This window comes from Magnolia sinica, chromosome 3 (assembly GCF_029962835.1).
Source record: "Magnolia sinica isolate HGM2019 chromosome 3, MsV1, whole genome shotgun sequence".
NCBI lineage: Eukaryota > Viridiplantae > Streptophyta > Magnoliopsida > Magnoliales > Magnoliaceae > Magnolia > Magnolia sinica.
Window position 1 is genome coordinate 80,260,166 of NC_080575.1, and position 27,099 is coordinate 80,287,264.

At 38.5% G+C, this 27,099-nt stretch overlaps 1 protein-coding gene across 1 annotated transcript in view; it reads right to left on the bottom strand.

Moving 5' to 3' along the window:
- The window catches only part of LOC131240068 (CMP-sialic acid transporter 2-like), a 60,199-nt gene that overhangs the window by 29,256 nt on the left and 3,844 nt on the right, over positions 1 to 27,099 (bottom strand). The window contains exons 2-6 of the mRNA XM_058238089.1: positions 20,486 to 20,665; positions 16,909 to 17,025; positions 14,285 to 14,341; positions 12,661 to 12,738; positions 12,434 to 12,478 (exon numbers count right to left, since the gene is read on the bottom strand). Coding sequence (XP_058094072.1) covers positions 12,434 to 12,478; positions 12,661 to 12,738; positions 14,285 to 14,341; positions 16,909 to 17,025; positions 20,486 to 20,665 — 477 coding nt within the window. The remainder of the gene's footprint in view (positions 1 to 12,433; positions 12,479 to 12,660; positions 12,739 to 14,284; positions 14,342 to 16,908; positions 17,026 to 20,485; positions 20,666 to 27,099) is intronic.

Sequence of the window (27,099 nt, forward strand, 5' to 3'; positions counted from 1 at the left end):
AGCTTCTTTTTTTTTTTTTTAAATGTTTAATACCAAATGTGTATGCTTCAAATAGATGTAGGATGCTTACATATACAACATCATGTCATAGATTAGGGGTTTTAACCCTTTTTTGTGGGTTTTTTTTTTTCTTTTGCTAATTTTCGCGTCTATGGTAACTATGAGGAAAAAACCTTGATTTTTTTTAAAAAAAAATGCTAAATGTGGATGCTTCAAATAAGATGTAAGATGCTTACATGTAGAACATCATGCCGTAAATTAGGAATTTTAACCCCTTTTTTGTGTTTTTTTATTTATGTGGGCTAATTTTCACATGAACAGCAACTATGAGGAAAACGCCTCAAAAAAATTAATTTTTTCGTTTAATACGAAATGTGGATGCTTCAAATAAATGTAGGATGCTTACATTTACAACAACATACCACATTTTAGGAGTTTTAACTTCATGTTGATAACTAATGCTTTATCAAATGAGGTAAATAATGTTTTACCCTCCCGGCAAATACGAGCTACAATAGAGGTGGCGCGTTTAGTAGGAGTAACGCTCGGAGACAAGCTAGAGGATTATGTGGTAGTGTTCGAATTTGTGGAGGAAAGGGGTAGGCAGATAATAAATCAAGAGTCGCATGGTCAAAATCCCAATAGCAACAAAGAGATGTTGCAATTGGAGTATGATAGTGACAGTGAGATGCGAGTGTCTGCGGGCGACATAGTTAAGGAGAAATTGGGATCAATGGGTGTCCAATGAATATAATTAGCTGAAATGTGACGACCTAGGGGCATTCACGAAAGAAAGTTCAAGTCAAGGATGTGCAAAAGACAAAGTTCAAATGACGGTGTTTCAAGAAACCAAACCACAAGGAATAGATCAGGGTGTAGTGAATTCACTGTGGTGGGGGAAACCATCATAATGGGAAGCTTTAGATGTAATCGCGTCATCAGGAGGTATTCTGGTTATTTGGAATTCAAAATATATGGAGTAAAGAGGATATTTAGAAGGGGCAATTCTCTTTATCTTTACTACTTAAAGAAGTTTCGTCGGGATTTCGGTGGGTATTTTCGGCGGTTTATGGGCCAAACAAACCGAGCTTAAGGCCACAATTCTGGGGCTGAGTTGGATGTGTGTTGCAATAGGTGGTTTTTGTCATGGTACGTGGGAGGAGACTTCAATGTGATTAGATTTTCTTATGAGAAATCAAATTAATGCAGGAGCATTTTCACACAGGGCTCGAGTGGGGTCGCATGTGGGATGCAGGGGCACACTCGGGGTGGGCAAGGCCCATGAGCAAGGTATCTCGTATCGGTATCAGTTGGCGTAATGGTGCCCTCCGATACCGATATGGATATGGGGGTGTAATGGCGATACGAGAGCGTAACGACCCGTGACGGTGCAAATTATTATTTTTGCCAAAAAAATATGAAAAAATATGGATTAAATCCAGAATATTCTAAGCATTCCAAATATGCATTCATTTATAAATTGGAACATGTTTATGGTGGTATAACAGTCCACTCTTTGGTGAGAAGTTGTATCGGACTGTCTGATGAATTTATGAACCAGATAACCTGAATTTGACTACAAAATTCATATATTTAATTTTCTAAATATCTAATTTATATACTTAACAATTTGATATCATTTCTCCCAATAGTACTTTTAAAAAATGAAATTAGATTCAAGTAGATGGAGTTGCCAATTTGAGGCTAACTTGGAGGACCAATCCACGCCCCAAATCAGCCTCAAATTCATGCAATTTATTGGCATTATCCCACTTGTGAATTGGTGGACATTTATTGGATAGTGAATCATAAAACAAAAAAAATCAAAATGCCCTATTTTAAAAAATAAGTGTCCACAAATTAACAATTAAAACTATTCAAACAATTTGATTTTGGCATTTTGAGTTAGCAATTACAGTCCATAATTTAATTGGTAAATTTTAAGTTAATACATGTCTCGTGTACAATTTTTTAAGGGCCCGAATTAGGTAGGACTCGGATTGTGAAGTGTAGCACACGAGTGTCTAAGTTTTTTGGACCCTACTCGTGATGAATGTGTTATATCCACATCGTCCATCCATTTTGCCAAATAATTTTAGGGCATGAGCCCAAAAATGAGGCAGATCCAAAGCTCAGGTGGACCGCACCATAAGAAACAACAATACTTAAACGACCACTACTAAAATTTTATTGGGGCTACAAAAGTTTTAGATCAAGCTGACATGTGTGTTTTCCCTCCATCCACGTCAGTGTGACTCTATTTACAGGTTAGATGCAAAATAAACATTACAGTGGACCCTAAGAAATTTTTAATGGTGAGCATTCTATAACCACTGTTTCCTATGATGTGGTCCACCTGAAATTTGGATCTTACTAATTTTTTGGATCATGACCTAAAATGATGTGGCAAAATGGATGGACGGCATGGATAAAATACATACATCATGGTGAGGCCCACGTGGCACGTGTACCTTTTATCAACTCGTGCGACGTGCTGCGTAACTCGTATGCAGTCCATTCATTTGACGTCAACAAGTCCTGTGGGTCTGATCATGAGGTATGTGTTATATCTAAACCGTCCATTCATTTGACGAGCTCGTCTTAAGGCTTGACACGAAAAATAATACAGATCTAATTATCAAGTGGAGCACACTGCAAAAAGCAGTGGGGGATTGAACGTCTACCATTGAAACCCTTTTTGGGATCACAGAAGTTTTGGATCAATATGAAATTTGTTTTTCCTCTTCATTCAGGTCTTTTTGACCTTATGAACAGATTGGATGGAATATAAACGTTATGGTGGGGCCTACGAATTGTTTAATAGTGAAAATCATTATCTCCGCTGCTATTTTTGGTGTGGTCCAGACAATCTTAGGATATGATTCATTTTTTGGGTAATGCTCTAAAATGATCTCTAAAAATAGATGAACGGTGTAGATATAACAAATACATCACTATGGAGCCCATGTAACTTTGATCTCCTTTGAACCGTTCGTACAACTTAGAGCTTGAGTGTCAACGCTCATCTTAGCATGACACGTATCTACAGCAGCTATATAGCTAGTGTTTTCTGATACGAAATGAAAAGGAAGGGAGAGAGTGAAACTGAAAAGAAAAAGAGGGAAAGAGGAGGGGCTATGGTGAGAGAGAGCAAGAGAGAGGGAGGGAAGAAGAAGAAGAAGAAGGCCCGCAGCAGAGCCGCAACTACAGCAGTCCAAGAAGAAGAAGAAGAAGGAGAAGGAGAAGAGGAGGAAGAAGAAAAAGAAAAAGAAAAAGGAAAAAAAAAAAAGGTATGGTTTTTTTTTTCCCTATTTTTTTTTCTTTTTTTTCCTATTTTCTTTAGCCCGTAATAGTTATTACAAGGACGTAACGGCCGTTATGGCCCGTAACAGGCGTAACGGCCCCATAACGGCCGTTATGGTCACAGAATCGGGGGGGTACCCGTTTCGACACCTTATCAAATAACGGTGTCGGCCGTTACCGTTACGTATCGGTCGATACGACCGTATCATAACGGATACGGGACGCCTTGCCCACGGGGGAGGTCTCGTATTCAAAACTCCTCACCGAAGGTGATTAATGCACATTTCACACTGGGCTCGAGTGGGGTAGCCCGTGGGATGCGGGGACACACCTAGGGTGGGCATCTCATGTGAAGTGGTGCCCATGTGATTTGGGGCCCACGAGGGGGGTTTGACCAAGGTCCTAACCCATGAGATGTGGGGCCTACACTATGAGATAAAGGGATTAATTCGCCATACTCTAACAGTTCGAGCTTTTAGAGCAACTGGTTAATTGTCCCGCATCAAATTGGTATCAAAGCAGGAAGTCTCGTGTTCAAGACTCCTCACCAGGGGTGATTAATGCAGGGAAATTTTCACACCGGGCTCGAGTGGGGTCGCCTGTGGTATGGAGGGGCATACTCAGGGTGGGCAAGGCCCACGGGGGAGGTCTCGTGTTCGAGACTCCTCACTGGGGGTGATTAATGCGCATTTCACACCAGGCTCGAGTGGGGTAGCCCGTGGGATGCAGGGACACACTCGGGGTGGGCAGCCCATATGAGGTGGTACCCATGTGATTTGAGGCCCGCGAGAGGGGTTCGACCGAGGTCCTAACCCATGAGATGTGGGGCCTGGGCTATGAGATAAAGGGATTAATTCGCCATACTCTAACAGTTCGAGCTTTTAGAGCAACTGGTTAATTGTCCTGCATCACAAATGGTGAGAGGATTTACCAAAAGCATGAGTAATTTTTTAGAGTGGATTCTTAAGAATGAGATGGTCGATTTACCAATAGGAGAAGTGAAGCTCACATGGTCTAACAGGCAGGCGAAGGTAATTAAATCAAAGTTATATCTCTTTTTTTACTTTCAGTAGAATGGGTAGATAAATTCCCATTAGTGCATTAAAGAGGTTTGTCAAAGCCAATATTTGATCATTGTCCACTAATGCTAGAGATAGATGAGGAGGATTGGGGGCCCTACCCTTTAGATTTGAACTCTCTTAACTAAAGGTTCAGGGATTCTCAAAAAAGGTTGTTAAATGGTGGTCTTCTTTCTTAATTAAAAGGGGAGCAAGCTTTGTTTTATTTCAAAATTAAAGATGTTGAAAGGAAAAATAAATGTGTGGAAAAAAAAGAGGTTTGGGGGAGCGGAGAGGAGGAAACATAAAAAATATTGCATGATATTCAACTTTTGAATATAAAACAAGAGGTAGGAGAGTTATCGGAAGAAAAAAGAGCTTGGCGGGAAGTCCATGGTGCAAAGTATAACTCTAGATTAAGAGATGACGTTAAATGGAGGCAACAATCGAGGGCTCATTGGTTGAAAGAAGGAGATGAGGATACGAAATTCTTTAATGCTTTGGCAAGTGCATGAGCAAGAGTAAACAAAATTAAGTCATTCATTGTGGAGGGGGGAAAGAGTTGTAGGCAAAGCAAAGGTGTGTGCTTCAATAGTTAATTTCTATAAGGGCCTTTGTCAAGAGAAGAATGGTCAAGACCCACACTTGATAATTTCGCATTTAATTCTATTTCAAAGGAAGCAATGGATTCGTTGGAAAAAGCTTTTATAGAGGAAGAGATTGTGAAAGCAGTTTCAGATCTGCGTGATGACAAAACCTTTAGGCTGGATGGTTTCCGATTGCGTTTTACAGTTTTACCAAAAGTTTTGGGAGTTAAGGGAGATGCGGTCAGGTTCATTAATGAATTTCATGAGAAAGGCGGTGTTACATTAAAGTTATGGGCCAAATTTATTGCATTGATCCCTAAAAAAGGTGTCGAGTGTCTTAGAGGTTTTAGACCTCTCAACCTCTTAGGAGGTCCATATAAAATCTTGGCAGAAGTGTTAGCATCTAGATTTTGCCCAACCATCAGAGAAGTTATTTTGATAACACAAGGGTCCCTTATGGAAGGGAGGTAGATTCTGGATGGTGCATTGCTAGCTCAAGAATGTATCGATTCATGCAATAAGAAAGATCGAATGGAGTAATATGCAAGGTAGATATTGAAAAAGCTTATGATCATGTAGATTGGGATTTCCTGGATTATATGCTGGGCAAGGTGGGTTGTGGAAAGATATGGAGGTCTTGGATCCGAATTTGTGTGAGTTATGCAAAATTCTCAGTCTTGACTCTTGGTTAATGGCTCTTCAAATGGCTTTTTCTCGGCTTTTAGAGGGTTGCGCGACAAGGGGATCCTCTTTCCCCATACTTGTTTGTAGTGGGAATGGAGGCTTTTAGTAGAATGATTGATAAAGGAGCCACGGTGGATTGGTGAAAGGATTTGGGGTGGATAGTTTGGAATTTCAAGTGACACATTTACAATATGTAGATAATACATTACTACTATGCGAGGCAAACGAAGAAAGAGTGGATAACCTTCAAGCGATTATAGTCTGTTTTGAGGTCATATCGAAGTTAAAGATGAATATTAGTAAAAGTGAGCTATTGGGGTGGGTATTTCTAAGGAAGAGGTGAGGAATTTTATAAGAATCTTCGTATATAGGGAGGGTTCCATTCCTATGACATATCTCGGACTTCCTTTGTGTATAGGAAGACCGGCAAAATGTCTGTGAGACAGTGATAGAAAGATTTGAAAGAAGGTTGTCTCAATGGATAAGTAGACAACTAGCTTTAGGTGGAAAGATAACTTTGATCAAGACGACAATGTCCAGTCTTCTGGTTTTTTTTGTCCCTATTTAAACGTCTGAAATCAGTATTGCACAAATTGGAAAAAATCAGGCAGGGTCTTGTGGAAGGGAACGAAAGAAAATAAAAAATTTAATTTCATGAATGGGAGAATGTACGTAGGCCTTAGGATCAAGGGGGAGTCGGGTTAAGAAGTTTGGAGGTTATGAATTTAGTTTTATTAGGAAATTGGGTTTGGAGATTTGGAGTGGAAGAGGGTTCTATATGGAGAGAGGCGGTTGGTAGGAAATATGGGGTCGAAGGGGTAAGTGGTGAACTAGGTTGTCATCGTTGTATATGTCATTGTATCTGTGGAAACCGGAGTCTAGGAAGCAGTAGGGTTTTCTTCGAGAGATGGAAAAAAAAAACAATAGGTTTTGAAATGATATATGGTGGGGGAATTTTTTTAAAAAAATGAGTGAAGTTTTCCCACATTTAGCGGGTCTTGCATTAGAGTCAGATTTGAGGATGGATAAATGTTATTCGATCCAAGGAGAGGATGTCATTTAGGTTCCGCCATGCAAAGGGACTCTCGAGGATTAAGAAGTCGAAGAGCTTATAAGCTTATTGGATTTATTGCCTAAAGTGCATCTAGTGATTTCAAAATTGAATTCGTTGATGTGGTTTAAAGTCCGATAAATTCTCAATGAAATCCTTTTACACATTAAGCGGGGATGGATGTAGTGAAGGGGTCAGTCCGAGAGCTAAGGTATGGCGATGTGGTGCTCCTCCAAAGGCAGTCGTGCTTGCTTGGCTAGTGGGTAGAAAGAAGATGCTAATAGTCGATAATCATCACAAGAGGAAGATGATTCTCTCGAATTTATGCTTAATGTGTTTTTAGGATGAGGGATCAGTGGATCATCTTTTATACATTGCTCATTTGCCAAAAGACGTGGGATTGTTTCTTCAATTTGTTTGGGGTAGAATGGGTGATGCTGAGTTCTATTGATCGGTTCTTTTTTATGTGGCATGGTGGGGCAAAGGGAAGGTTGGAAAAAGTATGGCATATAAGTTTATTAGCGGGTATTTGGTTCCTATGGTTGGAAAAGAACGATCGATGTTTCGAGAATCGGAAGGGGCAACTATTGGAGGTGTCTACCAAATTTCATGTCATGGATTGGGAAATCGCATCAAAGGTGCTTGATTATTCATTTTCCGAATAGTTGGCTAGAGTTATAATTTTCTCCTTTTTTTTTTTTTTTAGTTCTTTGTATTCTTTAGGTTGTGGCCATTAATCAATAAAATTATCAATTTTAAAAAATAATAATATTTATATGTCTAATAACTATATTTATATGTTTATGTTTTGGGCAGGTGAGTTCAAAACATCCGTTTACACTAAAAAATATTTATATGTATAATAACTAAAAAATAATTCTAACTTTTAGAGTTAGACAACTTAGACTTTAATACTTTAGAGTTTAGACTTTAGTTTACACTTTATACCTTAGTTTGCTTTTGACTTACAAACATCCATGAGAAAATAACCGGTAAATCAAGATCTGGAACCGAGGATATTAGATGGCAACATTGTGAGAGGGTGGGTGGTATTAAGTACCAAATGAAGTGGAACTATTGTTATAAACTAATAACTAGTGGAATCACGAGACTCAAACAACATTTGGCACATCAAAGGGTCAAGTCGTAGGGTGCAACAGTCACTAAGACAGCTCCAGGTAAAAAGCTCAAGTCTTATTAGTTCTTACTTCTTGCTTATTACTATTGCCACAGAAACTGTCTTATTACTGATGTTTGATTAACATAAGTCTTTTTATTATTTTCTGTACAACTGATTGGTGGATTGCACGTTGGAGAAAGTGTAAAGGCTCTCAAGACAATTGCGATTACAAGTTTTGAGCAAGCAACTTCGTCTTCTAGTTGTAAGAGGAATTGGAGCTGTTTTGCACTCATCCACTCGAAGAATAGGAATAAATTGCAAGCCAGGACATTAGATCTTCTCATCTATATGCACTACAACATGAAGATATGACTACGGAATGCAAGGAGTATCTTCTCATCTATATGCACTGCAACAGTCACTAAGACAGCTCCAGGTAAAAAGCTCATGTCTTATTAGTTCTTACTTCTTGCTTATTACTATTGCCACAGAAACTGTCTTATTAGTGATGTTTGATTAATATAAGTCTTTTTATTATTTTCTGTACAACTGATTGGTGGATTGCACGTTGGAGAAAGTGTAAAGGCTCTCAAGACAATTGCGATTACAAGTTTTGAGCAAGACAACTTTGTCTTCTAGTTGTAAGAGGAATTGGAGCTGTTTTGCACTCATCCACTCGAAGAATAGGAATAAATTGCAAGCCAGGACATTAGATCTTCTCATCTATATGCACTACAACATGAAGATATGACTACGGAATGCAAGGAGTATGTCGAATCTGATTGATGAAGGCGACTTTTGTCCAATAAGCTTGAACAATATTTATGATGAGGTGGACCCACTTCTACCTTGGTTGGAACAAAGGGAGAAGCAGGTAGAAAATGACTAAAGAAGTCAAAATGCATGGCCCAATGATACACACGACACAACAAGAAAGTCGTGTAACTATTTTGGACCCAGAGATGGTATACTCAACCCAACAGAAGAGTAAAAGCAGCAACAACAAGATTGACACCAATGATCATGGCAATAAAGATGATGACGATCCACCTGCTTACACAAGGGTACATCCAGCTATAGATCATGAGGCCACTGATGCTCGGCAAGGAAAAAGAGGTCAAACTTATGAGTGTATGGAGTCGCGATACAACCAGCCAAGGGGGATCATCATTGGGAGGTCGGCACTAGTGGCACTGGACGAGATGAAGCACCAGGACATTAAGATGGATTACGAACAGTATAGGGAGCCTTTTGAACCACTTTCATATTCGGCTAGTCTCGATCAATATATCACATATGAAGAATACATATTCGGATCAAAATCCGAGTTATTTGTCGTCACAATCTCACTCTCAGCAAAACGAATGCGAGCAGTAATACCACAGGCAATTGCAATATGGGTATAGTTATGTTGGAATTGGTGGTTACACTATGGCACTTGTGGATATTCTTACTTGGGGACAGGGTCGATGCAGCAAATGCCTGGTGAGGATCTTGATCAGTCATCCTCCTCTGGTTTCGTTGACTTGGTCTTTCTATCCAATTCTAGGCATTCTAGCTATTATGGACATGCACAAGGTGTGACAGTGCCACAACCGCAGTCAGATGATGACGAGGACGTGGAAGTCGAGCAACCACAGGCAGCAAGATTTTCATTCTGGTGATGATTGATTAGTGGTGAGTTTTTTCTTTAAATACCTCTTCCCTAAGTACTTTCTACACAATACACCGCAAGTACACACCGTCGAACATGTGCTTAAAATAACTTTCTCGACCAACCATCAAGGAAGGTACAATCAAATTACGAAACTCACATAGGGGAGTTAATCAAATAATACTAATTCTATTTTTTTATTTTTTAAGGATGCCAAGATAGGACGAAAGTTTAGAGTTGGATCAATTCAACAAATGTAGGTGAGGTGAGTAATGGTAGTACCCTAAAAATGAGATCTCTGGTATTAAATTCATGCTAATATATTTATCATTGATATTAGATATTTAGGAAATTGAATATAAGAGTTTTGCAATCAATTCAAAGATGTCAAGTTCATAAAATCATCAGACAAGTTGAGAAAACATTCTCACCAAAGAGTAGACCTATATCCATCATAAACATGGTAAAAAAAAATAAAAAATTGAATACATATTTTTGAATCCTCTAAATATTTGGGACTTTTCCCACATTTTTTCCAAAAAAAATTTACTAAAGAAAAGTCAACGGATACAAGGGTGTAACAACCGATCCCCCATAACGACCATTACAACCCTTACACCCAACAATACCAATATGGGACACCTTGATCTCAGTGCAGAAATGATGGCTCATATTATAAATGTATGGACCCAAGAAAATACTTATTCAAATTACATAAGAGCCTACTTGGTTTTCTAATTACAACAGTAATTGGCTAGAAGTGGGTAATGATTACTTACACACTGACATTTGACTACAATGATTACATTAAACCATTGTTTGTTTTACCAGGCCATCACTGCAAAAATGGGCCTTTTGGTATGTAAAAATATAATGATTGTAATTTCCTTTACCTGTTTACTTTACATGCATATTTGACTCTTGTTTTTTATGTTGTAATATTCTCTCTTAACCAAACACCCTGAAAAGATAATGATGACTCATTTACTTTGAAATACATCAAAAATTGGAAAACCAAACACGCCCTAAAAGAAGTGTCCAAGTAATTGCTAGAAAGAGCCCGATATCTATGCAAAACCAAAATGTGAAAGTAAAACACAGTCCAAACTGGTTTGTTAGGAAATATGAAAGCTTATAATGCCAATAATCTGAACAAGAAGAAAGGTAATGGTACCATAAACCTCTACTCAAGTGAGAATAAAATACAAAAGTGATTCAAATTGTCAAGGCAAACAGATCTAGAATTTAATCCCTAAAATAAGTCACATATATAAAGAAGAACGAATGGCAATGCATGTACACCATGCTTCTTTATTTATTTTTTTGAAGGTGGTGAAGGATCACATATCTTAGCAATGGGAATAAAATGGAGAACTGCAATAAGGCAAATATCCAAAGAAGAATTAATAGAAATACATGCAATATCATGCTTCTTTATGTTTTTTTCCCCTTCTGTGGGGAAGGGTGGCCACATTTCTCCACAGTGATCCTTTTTTTTCTCTTGGGCTCTTATATTTAAGCATTTACAAAAAGGTTTTTGTTTAGAGATTAGAAAAAAGTGCAAAATTGCTTCATCAGAAGAAGATGTTGGTTGGCATTAGCTAAAATGAATAAAAGCATCGAGAAGTAGTGGGCTTTAACATGCATTACCAACATGAGTTGCTTTATTTGGAAATCTGTTGAATAACAAATTTATGGCACTTAGTCTTTGAAGCAGTAAATATCAAAATCCAAACAACAAAATGTATTCATCACCATCACATTATAACCAAACTTAATGTGATATGAGCAAAGTATTCCATATCGGTAACAGTGGCCATAACTGTCAGCACTATTACCGATATAGGTATAAGCTGTAACAACCGATACAAGGGCATGACGACCATTGCGACCCCCATAATAGTTGAAATTTTTTCTCCCGAAAATTTCTGGAAATTAGAAAATTCGGAATAATGTAAATGTTCTAAATATGTACTCATTTTTTTTGTTTTGAACATGTTTACAGTAATGTAACGGTCTACTCTTTGGCGAGAGTATTGTATCTGGTTGTCTGGTGAATTTATAAACACGGTTATGTGTCTCTAATATTTACACATCAGAATCAAAGCATTGAAACTAGAAATCAGTATTTAAAAAAAGGCACAAATACTACTTTTTTATTTTTTGAAAAAATGGCCCTCGGAGCTTCTATTCACCCAAATCACTTCAATATATGGTTTTAATCCTAAAAATTGTAATAAGAACGGTCGAAATATGCTATATAATAATTAGAAAAGTTTTTGGGATGAGAAAAGTGAAAAAAAATGAGGAGAAAATGGATTTAAATAGAAAAAAAAAAAGGTGGCCTTTTTTACCGTAAAGGTGGTAACAGTCGTTATATCCCATAACGGCCGATACGGTCCCAAAAAACCAACCGCCCCGTTTCACCATCATATCACATAACAGTCACGCCCGTTACCTATACGTATTAGCCTTTACGGCCGTATTGTAATAGATATGGAACACCTTGGATATGAGTTAATTTCCATTATCCAACAACTTCAAATTTAGAAAACAGGCCTATCCCATAAAAGAATGAAGAAGATAATAAGTGGGGAATCTGCAAACAGAGACGGAATTTAAAAGACAGAATAACCTCTCAATTATGGGGACAAAAACAACACATCATATGAAAAAAGAAATATTATTTCTGTAAATATTATGCCAGCATTAGGATTCGCAAATGATCATGAAAATGATGAACTTTGCACATTGTTGGTATACGTAAGCTAAAGAAACTGACACTCCAGGACTAAGACATAATGTTTAATTGACTCAAGTATTTGACGGATGGAGTCCATCTAATTTTGCAAGCACTGTTGCCCATAAAAGAAGCTCAATTCCTTCAATCAATAAATTGTCTAGAAATTTCATGAAAACATAATAGTAGGTAACATCTTTAGTAGAAGTATCCATTGTAAACAATATGCACATTACCTTCAGGTTGCTCAGCATTTTCACAGTAGAAGGATTAAAATACAGCTGCATTAAGGAAAATTAGATAATTAGATGGCCAACAAATAAGATAGGACATGTAACCCACTGAAGAACAACCACAATTTAATCACTTTTTTCTCAAATAAGAAAATATATAAATGAAAGTTTTGAGAAATATAAGCAAATAGCAGACAAACTGCATTAAGCTGTTGCAGCCAACACTATACCTGCATTGTAAACTTTAGATAGTTATTGATAGCATAGAGAAAAGCTGGCACAGCAAGAAGGACATTATTACGAGCTGCCTGCAAAAAACAAAGCAGGCCCACTTCAGGATTAGAAAGCATCACATTCGAGTATATGCAACTTACAAACGAAAAGATGTGGGAAACATTTATAAACCCTCAATTAAAATGGGTGGCAGTGACAAAAAAGCTCAGGGCATGCTAACAACAGTTTTGCATCAATTTCAACAAGTCATAAGCCACACCCTTCTAGAATCCGAGAACAAAAAGAAAATCATTGGACTTCTACAGAGTACAGACATAATCATTGATAACCAATGAAGAGATGAACTAAACCAAATTGCACGAGACAAAATCATCAGGTCTGAAGGAAAGAACATGAACACAGTAAAACAAATTGGTAGACTACATGTTTCCACATCTCTAGTCTTCAATACATGTAACAACACCAATACTCTGAACACTGTCCTCCACCATGCTCTCTTGGGTTATAACTACTCCCATGCCAAGCCAAGAAGAAATCCTCTATAGAACCCGACAACACCCAACTGCAATGGAAGACATTAGAAACACTGACTCCAAAACTGCTCTGGCAAAAATGCAGTGAAGGAATTTGTAGTCTACCAACTCCACGTCATTAAGACACATAATGCATACATTAGGAATGATTATCCATCTCTTTTGCAAATTGTCCATGGTGAGCACCCTATTCTTCCCCACCAATAGCTGGCTAGGGGATGCACATGCACCGGTAAATTAAGAACACAATCTAGCCACTAAGAAACTCATCACAAATTCCCAGGAATTAGGATGAAGGGACTTTCCGAGTAGAGAGAAGAGGAGGCATAAACTAGAGAAGGTCTCCAAAACCTTAAGAAGTCACAGAAAGTTCACGAGAAGACCGGCAATCAATTAGCATCTGATTCAATTCCAACTCTGTACTTGATGCCGCAACCACCAGATAGTGGGTTAAACCCAGTTTTCCAATTAAAAATTCAGTTTCGTGACACAAGTGAAACAATGTGTATTACACTCTTATAAATGGTGTAGGCATACATCACCATCAGCAAAACTTCAGCTGACAAGACAAATGATAAACACAGATTACCATTTTTTAACAAAACAAGATTAGCATGTCTCCTCTTTTTTGCACAAATAGTATACCAACACACATAGAAAGACAATATAATACAAAAATGATTTCTACACTAGTAGAAGTTGACATAAGACAGTTCAGAAAGGTATCACTACATTCATCTTAATGTATATGTAAATATTACAGGCACCATTTCCTGTTTCTAATTCAACTTCTGAACATGTATAACGGTTTTCTTGTTAAATATCTAGCCGGAATTTTGTATAGACAACTTTCTTGTTTGCTCCTTCCCAATTATCCAACCATTATTCATGGACGTATATGAGTAATATCAATCGAACAGATTTCATTGACTATTAAGGAATTATGAAAAGTGACAATAAAATGCTTACCAATTTACGCTGTCATATATTACACTTATGGTAGCAAACTCTAGAGTAAACTGATGAAATAACATCAAGAAATTCCAAGAGTACAGAATATGTGTTGATCAAAATATATCTTAGATACCTGCACAAATGTAGAAACTGAAAGTAGGGGTTTCTCTCCAACCTTCTGACGCCTAGCCTGCCAATAAACCAAAATCATTACATGATGAATTTCCAACAAAAGATCAAGAATGTTGTTGATGTCAAGGCTGTAATGACATGACAAAGCACATATCAGCAATATTCAGAGGGAAGGGCGTCCCTTGACTGAATGCACGTGGATATATGAAGCCAAGTTCTGTTGCCTCGACAACGGTTTATTCTGCAGTTCCAGAAATTTTACTCAACAAAGCTGATTTCTTCCCAACTGAGGAGATGACACAATCCAAGACCTTAAAAGACCTAGATCGACTTTTCTAGTCACCATATCTGAGTTTGCACCATTGGATTGCTCAGATCTAACTTCGAAATTGATGAATGGTCCTGATTTGGTGGTCATTGGATATAGATGTGAGCATCAACAGTGAGGATGGGTTCATGATGACAATCACTACATTGCCTCATGCTTTGACCATGATCTGGAGAACAGATGGCCTAGATTTAAAATTAGACATGTGGCCCATGCTTAGTTAAGGAACAACATCTTCATAGGATGAGTGTAGCTTGAATGAGGTTGTTGAGACAGGTAAGTGGCAAGACAAGGATAGAATTAGACATGAATGTAATCAAGGGAACTTAGGAGTAGACCCAATTGGTAATAAGATGGGGCCAATTAGACTTAATTGGTTTGCTCATGTGCAACAAAGACCAAGAACTGCACCAATTAGGAGTGAGTTGGTACACGTTGAAGGCTCTAAAAGGGCAAGGGGAAAGTCCAAAAGGAGATGGGGTGGAGGTGGTAACAAAGGAAATGAAGACCTATGGTCTAACTAAAGTTATGGCCCTTGATAGAGTGGAATGGCGAAAAAGGATTCATGTAGCCAACCCAAATTAGTTGGGATAAGGCTTAGATAATGATGATGATGCCGGTCCCTCTTTGTGTGAGAAGTGATGTGGAGGTTTAGGGCTTATTTTGTGGCTGGTTATGTTGGTGTGTGGGCACTCTTTAAAGTACGTTTTTATATGATTACATTTTAGGTTTTCATACATAGGGGCCTTTTTGTCCTTACACTTATTCATATGGGTCTTATAAAATAGGGGTGTAAGATCTGAGTGAAAATAAATTTCTTTTAGATGTTTTCTCTTTGGGAGACTTCTAGGAAGCTTGTTCTCTTTAGGGTTGAGACTATTAGTTATCCCCTTTCTTTTATTTTCACTTGTTAAGACTTCTAGAAAGCTTTCTTACTCTTCAACTAATGTTCATGATGCTTCAATCTCGATTTTCCACAGGTCTGTTCGGATACAAGGAATCTAAGGTGTGAATATGGCAAAAGTAATAATTATTTCCATCAATCAACAATGTTGAAAGGGGGATTCCATTTTTAGGGGTTCTATTTGGATAATAAAAGGAAATCTTAGAGTCATTAAACAACATCTTTGATACATGACAATTAACCACTTGCTCTAAAAGCTCGAACTATTAGAGTATGACAAATTAATCCCTTTGTCTCATAGCCCAGGCCCCACATCTCATGGGTTAGGACCTCGGCTGAACCCCCCTCATGGGCTCATGAGCTCCAAATCACATGGGCCGCCCACCCCGAGTGTGTCCCCGCATCCCACAAGCTACCCCACTCGAGCCCGGTGTGAAATGCCCCTGCATTAATCACACCACTTGCTCTAAAAGCTCAAACTATTAGAATATGACAAATTAATCCCTTTATCTCATAGCCCAGGCCCCACATCTCATGGGTTAGGACCTCGGTTGAACCCCCCTCATGGGCTCGTGAGCCCAAATCACATGGGCCGCCCCACCCGAGTGTGTCCCCACATCCCACAGGCTATCCCACTCGAACCCAGTGTGAAATGCCCCTACATTAATCACCCCCAATAAGGAGTCTCAAACAAGAGACCTCCCCCATGGGCCCCAAATCATATGGGTCACCCACGCCGAGTGTGTCCCTGCATCCCACGGGCTACCCCACTCGAGCCCAGTGTGAAAATGCCCCTGCATTAATCTTGCTTCAGAAAATCCTAACTCCGATAGGGCTAGTGATCACTTTGCAGAACCCATCTATCCAAACAGCCAATGCTATCTTGTCAAGGGAATCCAGATTCTCTTACCCTTCATATTGAAGCACGTCATAAGTGATATTCTCTCTCCTTATATCTTATCCTTCATCAGCATATCTTTGCTGCTGGTCATCAACACTGTTTTCTTTAATGTAAACATATGGCCCATATGAACAGCTTCATTGCTGTCCAAATTAGCGTGCACGGCTGCACGCCCCAGTTGTGGTTGTGGTTTCTTTGATGAATGTTTGATGTGGGCAAGTGATTGGAAATGGCCAGATTGTTGTTCACTCATTGATCATTATTCTCAAGGTTCAGATCTCAGCAGTTACTGTTGATTGTGACCTCATCATCAATTCAGACAGTTGGCTCACATCAATGTTTTAGTTTGTTTGATCTTGTATTGCAACTTCTTGTTTATCACCATTTCAATGATATTCATGAACTGAAATTACTAAAAGGGAAATGCAATAACAAACAGAAAAGGGTGGTATATGGAACAAGAAAGAAAATGATAAAAAGATTTGTACCAACCTGAAATAAGAGCATAACAACAGCAAATAGAACCTTTGCTATCTCTGTCAAAAAGTTAACACTGACAGGACTAAACTTGAATTGCCCATCCACCTTAGACATAAAAACCAAAATAGGCTGCAGTAAAAGAGGAAAAAAAAACAGAGGCAACATGTCAGCAACTAGCAGCATGAGAAGGTCCAATGAAACGGTTAACCATGTCACTAGGTCCAATGAATCCACAGATAAATATTTTAAGAATCCTCTATGCCTCTTGAAGGGTTTAAGACCTATGTGTGGGTTGACTTTCCTCAATCGTCTTGGGGCTTAACAATTCAGCAAGATGAGTCGCAAAGTAAAAATTCAAAAAGTCAAGATAATTATCCATATAGATTAATATTCCCCTACAACCATGGTTCTAGATACCATTTGCAACAGAGTAACTCTCCTCTCCATTTTGGTGAACATGAAAACAAGACACTAGACCAAAACGGTTTCAGAATGGAACAAAACAGAACAAGTCGGGAGAGCCCCACTGGTTTCAGTCTCCAAGCGATCAAACTCCGAAACTGCTACTTAAAACCACATACACAAAACAATGGATGGTAACTTTCCAGTGCACCAGCCTTGGACCGTCAGATTTCAAAATCATTTTCACCCAAATGTCTCTTTCCAGGACCAAAATGCATGACAAGTTATCCTGCTATATATGTAGGGAGGAGAGCTGATTTCGTCCTCCCAAGTTCATACTCAAAAGTTAGCAATTTTTTGTACACCATTATTTGCATGGTCGGGATTGTTCAATCGCGTGATTTTTGTGGTCTATATGCACCCAATGAACGAATGTTTCAGATCAGCATATGCATATGCTTGTGTACAAATAGAAAGTGGAGGGATGAAAATTTCATCCTCCCAGTCAGACTGAATCTCCTCCCATACACATATATACACTAAGCTTTCTAACATCCACCACATGGTTGAACTATGTTGAAGTAGATCAAGATGATGTTTACATCCGTTTGTACCATCCAGCATATAGTTCACATCTTGGATGAGAGCTAGTCCAAAATTCAGACCATTTAGATTTCCCTATACTTCTGAACAATGGACTTCTGATCAACTTTAGCATAGTTCACCCACATGGTGGCCATGCCCATACATCTGTTTTGTGTTTGTATTTGTGAGTGTGTGTGAAAGAGAGAATGAGAGTCAGAGAGAGAGAGAGAGAGAGTAATGATCACATTGGCATTGTATGTGAATTTTCACATACAACCCCACCTTTTTGCCAATATACCACTTGTATAGCACATTCAACCTATGCACAAGTACGATGAACATTGATGATCCACTCACTAGCAGTATTCGAAGTATCGGTATCGCTACAAGTTTCGCTGGCCAGGGATACAGAACAATATCGATATCACCAATAATATTGCTGATAACCGGAAATGCAAGGAAACATGAGAAAAAACGATGGAATTTTCAACGAAACTTCAGGAGATGTTAAAATGTACATATTTGCATAATTAAAAATAAAAATTAAAAATTGCAAAAAGAATGCATACATGACAAGTTTCCATTTAATGGGGCCTTAGAAGCATGTGTTGTTCAAAAGAAATCAGTCCAACTATCCCATCCAGCCTATTTAACCATCCAACCTTTCATCCAAACATCCATCGATATTGTAAAATATCAACAACACATGATATTTCACCAAGAAATCATCAACAATTGAAAAGGAAACAAAAGATTGTGGTCTGAGTGTTCGAAGTATCGGTATCGCTACAAGTTTCACTAGCCAGGTATACGGAAACAATATTGATATCACCAATAATATCGGTGATAACCGGAAATGCAGGGAAACATGGGAAAAACTGTGGAATTTTTAGTGAAATTTTAAGAGATGTTAAAATGTACATATTTGCATACACATATATATATATATATATATATATATATATATATATATATATATATATTGCAAGAAGAATGCATACATAACAAGTTTCCATTTAATGGGGCCTTAAAACATGTGTTCTTGTAAGAAATCAGTCAAACCATCCCAACCAACCTATTTAGCCATCCAACCTTCCATACAAACATCCATTGATATTGTAAAATATCAACAACACATGATGTTCCACCAAGAAATCATCAACAATTGTAAAGGAAATGAAAATTTATGGTCTCAATATCACGCATGTTGAGATATAGATAATATCGAGATATTATCAGTATTATCAATGACAAGTTGAACACTACATGCAACTATGTGCCCATGAAAAAAAAAATTTGAAATAAAAAATTTTCTAATAAATAAAATTTTGATGATATCAATACGTTGGCGATATTATTGAAATATTGTCGATACACTTATGATACAAGCATTACCTAGAATTTACATAGTCGAAAATATTAGTGATACATTGGCGATATTGAAGCATTCGCAATACAAGCGACACCTAGAAATTACATGCTAGAAAATATTGGTGATTACATTAGTGATATTGGTACATTGGCGATACTTAGCAATTCATTGCTAATACCTAGAATTTCTATACTACCGGTGTTATCGGTATCGTTGAGCTGGAGATAAAGATAATATCGGAGATATTTCAATAATATCGGAGATAATTCGAACATTGCTAACAAGTGACCCACTTGTCACTTAAACAGACAAAGCTCAAAATTAAATTACAGTCCAACTGTGCACAATTCCCAAGATGATGTATAAAATCCGGTTGATCCACTCATCAGAACATTGGATCAGGTCAGCAGCTGTCCATTGTTTTCTACAGCATAACCCACATCATGAGTGGAACGGCCTGGTTTTTGCATTAGGTATTCCTCACGGTAGCACCAACCTTTTCGACAGTTGAATGTTGTACACATTAGACAGGTTAAAATCTGTGAGCTAGGATTTGTAAAGACGATCCCAAATAGCTAGGATGCACACACGCATACATGCAATTCACTAAGCAGATATTCATATGGAACCCTGCCCATCCACAGAAGAAAATGTGCCAACAGAACTGAGTGTGATATCCAAGCTTTCCAACAGGTGGGGGGCAACACTGTTTTTGATCTTCTGGCCTAAAAATTCTTCCCAAGGCCATAGTGTACAAAAAAAAAAAAAGATGGAAAAATAAATTGTTGTAACCATCTACTTGTTTGGTACATTTTGGCCCACCCGAAGAGTGAAACAATCTAATTTCTTGAGGCAGAAGTTCTAGAAAGTGTGACCTAAATGATAGAAAGCTTGGATCTCCCACGCATGTGCCACATTGGCACACATGCTTGTTTGGATCCACAGGGCTCCACAAACATGCAGGCTTAGCAAACATCTATATAATATACATATGCAATATGTGTTTCAAGGGCAACAAAGGTAATCGCTTGAGCCAAATTGCCATGTCACCATGTCTAACTCAATTTTGGTATCCATGTGTGTCCCAAGATGAACTCTTCAAACTGTGGTTTCTATGAAACAAATTGAATAATTTGAAGTTTAACTTGTGTCAGTCATGGTTTTCATCAGTTGTCTTTTACATGAAAACTTAACCATAAAATGAGCCAAAGATCAATGAATGTTGATCACCTGTAGACCAACCAAGATGCAATCCCCAACAACCAAAAGGACATTGAGAGCACGATTCTTGGATGATATCTTGTTCCTATGCCGGTCATATGCCCTTGACACGGTTTTAGTAGCAGGGGAAACCAATTTGGAATGGCAGACACTGCATTCTATCATTCCGTTCTTCATAGGCTCAACCTTCTGTCATCAAGAACAGACACCATAAGCACAGCACACAAGGAATGCAAAACCAAAGCAGCAATAGTAACAAAAGGAAGTCAGAAGTATCAATAAGAATATACTGCCAAGTTATTTAAACATAACATTGAGGGTAAGAAATCCAGTATTCACCACAGAAAAGTAAACAGAATATGTGTGTGTGTGTGTGTGTGTGTGTATTCTTCATTTCTTGTTGCCAACAGTCAGCATATCATACACAATAGAGTTGAAAGCGTCTCTAATAAAAGAACAGACAACCAAACCTATAAAATACAGAGCTTGCTAAAACTGGCTTTTTATGAAATGCTTCAGGAATGGAGCAAATCACATTTAGTTAACTTCCTAACCCTATAAACCATTGATTGGTGCACATGGCAACAGATCAAGACTGTGCAATCATTGGCAACCTGCTAGACACACAATGCCCCAACAACCATGCCAATTGGAAGTTGAAAACTATTCAATCCATCACCTACTTTTGGGTAATTAGAAGGAAAAAAATTAGAGCAACAATTGAGAAAGTGTAAACATAGCAGCCTTTCTCGAAATATTTGAAAGAAGGCCTGGTACATAGAAATGTAGCTTTCTTTAAGGGGCATATCACACGAATCAAATCCACTATTTTAGATCTCCCTGTTTACTACCTTACACTTTTCAAAATTCCAGCATCAATGATAAAGAAAATCAAGAGACTCCAACTTGATTTCTTGTGAAAAGCCACAAAGGGTGATAAACATAAATATCAATCAAATGGGAGGAAGCCTGAAAGCCCAAGAAAGAAGAGGGGATTAGGGTGGAAGATTAAGAGAATGAAATTAGAACTTCCTTGGTAAATAATCAAGGAGGAAAAGAGCCTGAAGCTTTCTATAGAAAAATCATCCCAAGGAAATAAAGCGAAGAGGTCTCAGATTGGGATCCTAAGAAAGTGGTTGGGGGGATGGTTTCCAAGGTGTCGAACCATATTGCCAAGACCAGCAATCTTAAACCTTGTATTGGTTTTTCTCTGTTCGTAAGGAGCTGTTGGCAAGTCCATAAGGAGCTGTTGGGTTGCTGGGGAATTCTTTCTCAGCTTAGTATTTCCCAGTTCTCACAAATTCACATTGGGTTTTGGTTCAACCATTCAACTACTTGCTTTTTACTTTCCCACAAAGATTTGCAGATTTCAGTGAAATTTGTCAAAATTGTCCTCACAATTAATGAGAATTTATAGCAAAATTTCAGCACGATCTAAAACCTCTATCCCAATTTGCAACTTTTGAAGAATGTTCTCTCCCACGGATATCAAAAAACCCGATCTTGAATTTTCCACAATCAGGTTTTAAGAACAGAAAGCAACCATCCAAGCGGTTCATTCCACATTCGGACAGTTGTCTGTGAAGACCAACGGCTCACAAACTTCAAAACTTGCCAAAATTGCATAAACCCAAAACTTTCCAAAACAGGAGCCCCAAATAACCACCTCTACAACTTGCTTTTTTAGTTTTTAGGAGCATTTCTATACATTGATCAAGTAGGGACACCATCTAGGACAGTTCACTCATCAAGATCATGTCAACCATCAAAGGGCTCTATCCAAATTTACAAAATCATTCTTTGTTTCTAGAAAGTTGTGAGATCCATATCAGATGTAGGCCCACTTAGGCCCATCAAAGCCCACTATAAGGCCCAATCCACTCAAGCCCATCAAGGCCCAATGTAAGGCTGGAAAGATGTAGGCCCATAGTCCACCATCCAGCCCAACATGTGCTGATTATTTATAGATTTGAGGGCCTAAATCAATGATTGTAATTTACTATTTTGGGAGATATGGGGAGCTGATTTGAAGATGTGATTGATATGATTTAAGATATGGGCTGGTTTTAGAAATATAAATACTTTCCATGTTTGTTTTTTATAATTAGGCTTTTACCATATTAAGGAATATTAGATTGGTTTTGAAATAAATTGTGATTGATTTGAAATCAATCTCATAGTTGGGGAGATTTCAATTAAAGATTCATTTAAGATCTCTGTGTGTGTGTGGGGGGGGGGGGGGGGGTGGTCATTCGAATATTTTCTAAGAGTGATTTTTCTTGAAGTATTTGTAAGAGAAGAAGGTTGATATCAATAGACTTCTTTCCCTCTCTCAACCATTGTTCTTGTGGGTATAAATTTTTATTTTTATTTTTATTTTTTGCAATTTGTGTATTGAGATCTCATTGACTCAATAAAGGATTGCACCATTTTGGTATCAAAGCGGGTCGTCTTTGGGGATTTCTCAACCCTACATCATCCTCTAATGGCTTCCAAGGGGGTGACACAGGAAGAATTTGTGCAAGTAGTACGCAACACTGTCAGTTCACTTTTCACCGTTAGCCACCCCCACTAGGGATCGATACCAAGACCTCAATGTTAAAATGAGATATCTTTCACTGCAAGTACCCAATTGATCCACACACTCACAAATCAAATAGATCAACTCATGCATATGGTAAGCAATCTCACTAATCAAGTGGGAGAGCTCCAACGTGAAGGGAATCCGGAGACCAAAGTTGGAGTACGTGACACGTAGTGAGAGGTCCCCACTAAGGTCCTAACCAACAATGGACGGCCCCAGTTTGTGAAGGCACCAATAATCGAATCCTTCAATTATTGGAATGTGACAGAGAACCCACATTTAAGGTAGGAGTTCCAGAATTCCATGGTTGCATGTTGATGACTTCATCGATTGGCTAAGCAAGGTGGAAAAGGTGTTCAAGTACAAGAAAGTCGCGGATAATCAGAAGGTGAAGTTTTCCAATCACACGTTAGCATGGTGGGATGATCTCCAAGTCAAACAAATCCATCAAGGTAAGGAGAAAACAAACTCCTGGTTGGGGGGAGTGTAGAAGTTAGTCATTCGAATATTTTCGAAGTGTGATTTTTCTTGAAGTATTTGTAAGAGAAGAAGGTTGATATCAATAGACTTCTTTCCCTCTCTACGCCATTGTTCTTGTGGGTATACTTCTTTTTCTTTTTTTTCTTTTTTTTTTTGCAATTTATGTATTGAGATCTCATTGACTCAATAAAAGGTTGCACCATTTTAGTATCAGAGCGGGTTGTCTTTGGGGATTTTTCAACTCTACATCATCCTCTAATGGCTTCCAAGGGGGTGACACAGGAAGAATTTGTGCAACCCAATTTTTTACTTTTATTTTTTTTTGTTAGCTTGTTAGTATACAACACTGTCAGTTCACACTTCACCGTTCACCACCCCCACTAGGGATCGATATCAAGACCTTAGTGTTGCAATGAGGTATCTTTCACTGCAAGTAACCCAATTGATCCACACACTCACAAATCAAATAGATCAACTCACACATATGGTAAGCAATCTCACTAATCAAGTGGGAGAGCTCCAACGTGACAAGAATCCGAAGACCAAAGTTGGAGTACGTGACATGTAGTGAGAGGTCCCCACTAAGGTCCTAACCAACAATGGACGGCCCCAGTTTGTGAAGGCACCAATAATCGAATCCTTCAATTATTGGAACGTGACAGAGAACCTGCAATTAAGGTAGGAGTTCTAGAATTCCATGGTTGCATGTTGATGACTTCATCGATTGGCTAAGCAAGGTGGAAAAGGTGTTCAAGTACAAGATAGTCGCGGATAATCAGAAGGTGAAGTTTTCCGATCACACGTTAGCATCGTGGGATGATCTCCAAGCCGAACAAATCCATCAAGGTAAGGAGAAAACAAACTCCTGGGAAAAGATGAAAAAGAAGTTAAAAGGAAAGTTCTTGCCCACAACTTAGGCCCATGACCTCTATCAAAGATGTCACAATCTACGACAAGCGAACAAGTCAGTAAATGAATACACCAAGGAGTTCCATACCTTGACATCACAGGCAGGGTTTCGTGAGTATGAATACCAATAGATTTCAAGATATCTTAATGGTCTTAACCCAGATATCTTAAATAAATTCGCTTTCATATATGTTTTTAAAATGTCTTATGCATATACACGTGTTGAAAGCTGGGGAGAAAATTAACTGGGGACTTGGGAGATGATTTGGCGCCTCACGAAGGTCGCATCATCGATGATGGGGCAGCACGCTAACTTCCCATGTAAGGCAACTACAAGACTTCCCATAGGGCGAGGGACAACGGACCAACATCCAATAATAAAATCAAGCCCCAAACCGGTGGGAGGTGGTTATGGACGAGGGGCTAATGCACCCAAGATGGGACAAAGCAACACTCATTTCACGTGTTCTAAGTGTGGACAACCAAGACATCATTCCTTTCATTGCCCTGAACATCAGCCCACAATTAAAGTACATTTGGTTAAGGTAAATATGATGAAGACACTCCCAACCACGTGCAAACCAAAATTGAAGTAGACACAGAATAAGAAGACCACGCATATGAAGATGAAATGCATGTTGGGGAAGATGCAACAAATGTGTATGGTGATAGGGGAGAGTCATTGGTTATCCAACGGACTATGCTATCAACACCTCAAGTAAATGAGGGGTGATGGTTGCGACACTATCTTCCGCACCACCGGTACCTCTAGTAGGAAGATAGGGGAGAGTCATTGGTTATCCAATGGACTATGCTATCAACACCTTAAGTAGTTAATGAGGGGCGATGGTTGCAACACTATCTTCCGCACCACCGGCACCTCTAGTGGGAAGATATGCATCATTTTGGTAGACGAAGGGAGCTGTGAGAACATTATCTTATAAGAAATGGTGAACAAATTAAAACTCAAACAACATAAGCATCCGCGACCATATCAGATTCGTTGGTTCAAGAAAGGAAGAGAAGTTTTTATTAACACAAGATGCTTAGTTTCCTTCTCTATTGGATCTAAGTATAAGGATGGTGTGTGGTTTGATGTGGTCCTCATGAATGCATACCATATTTTGTTAGAGAGACCGTGGTTGAAGGACCGATATATGGTGCACATGACTCAAGCCAACACCTATTCCTTCATTAAGGATGGTGTTAATATCACATTGCACCCTATGAAACACCTTCTAACACCCAAATCTTTTTTTACTAAGGTAAAAAATCACTCAATGTGCAGAAATTTAAAGATGAAAGTAAGGAAATTGACATCATTATGTCTTGGTTGCTAAAAAGACAAGAAGCAATTAAATGTTCCGCCTCCTATTCAAGAGCTTTTTCATGAATATAAAGACTCAGTGCCCGAAGAACTCCCGACTGGACTTCCTCCTATGAGGAACATTCAGCACCACACTAATTTAGTGCCTAGTTCGAGTCTATTGAATCTTGTGCACTACCAGATGAGTCCAGCTGAACATGTCGAGCTCAACCAACAAGTTACTGAGTTACTACAAAAGGGTTTAATTCGGGAAGCATGTCACTGTGTGCTATTCCTACATTATTAACCCTTAAGAAAGATAGGACTTGGAGGATGTGCGTGGACAATCATGCAATCAACCATATTACTATCAAGTACCAGTTTTCTATCCCTACTATGGACCAAGGCCATTCAAGTTAAAAAGCAAATGGCTACAATTTCCTGGTTTCATCAACATGACGTAGGAATGGTCATCAGTATTAATGTTGTAACTTTGGCTGGTTTCAAATTCTGCAAAAAGCTAATGGGTAATCAAAGCCAAATTAAAAGAATGGGTCGAGGAGGTGAAGGTGATTAAAGCATCCAAATCAAAAATTATCATTCAGTGCATTCATGAGTTCGAGAAAAAGGAGTCCTCAGAAGGATCAGTCAACAGTGAAAGGCAAGAATGAGTGGAGTTAAGGAAAGTGGAAATTCCTCATTCGGCAAGAGGAAATTGCTTCAAGGCAACAATCAACAACGCTATGGTTGAAAGAAGGAGCCCAAAATACATAATACTTCAATAACTTACCTAACAATAGGAGGAAAAAAAAAAAACATCAAAAGTTTAAGAATTGTAAGTAGATTGATTGATGACAAAGCAGAGATTCAAAACAGCATATTAAGCTCTATAAGAATTTATATTCCAAAGAAGACCTTTGTGGGCCCAGGTTGGATGCCGTCGATTCTAAAAGCCTCCTAGAAGATGTGGCAAGCAATCTGGAAAGGCCATTTGACCGGGAGGAAGTGAAAGGGGTGATCGTTGAAATGAAAAGTGATAAAGCTTTGGGGGTTGATGGTTTCTCAATTGGTTTGTTTTAAAACTGTTGGCAATTTATCAAGATTGATGTGATGACCATGTTTGAGGAATTTTGTGAGAGGAAAACTAAACAAAAGCTTACATGCTATCCTATTTGCCTAGTCCAAAAAAGCAAGGAGCTTCATATTTGCAGGACTTCAAGCCAATTAGTCTAGTGGGTAGTGTTTATAAAATTGTAGCCAAAAACCTTGCTAACAGATTGAAGAGATTCATGTCCCACCTCACATCCCCTTTCCAAGGTGCGTTAGTAGAAGAATGGCAAATTC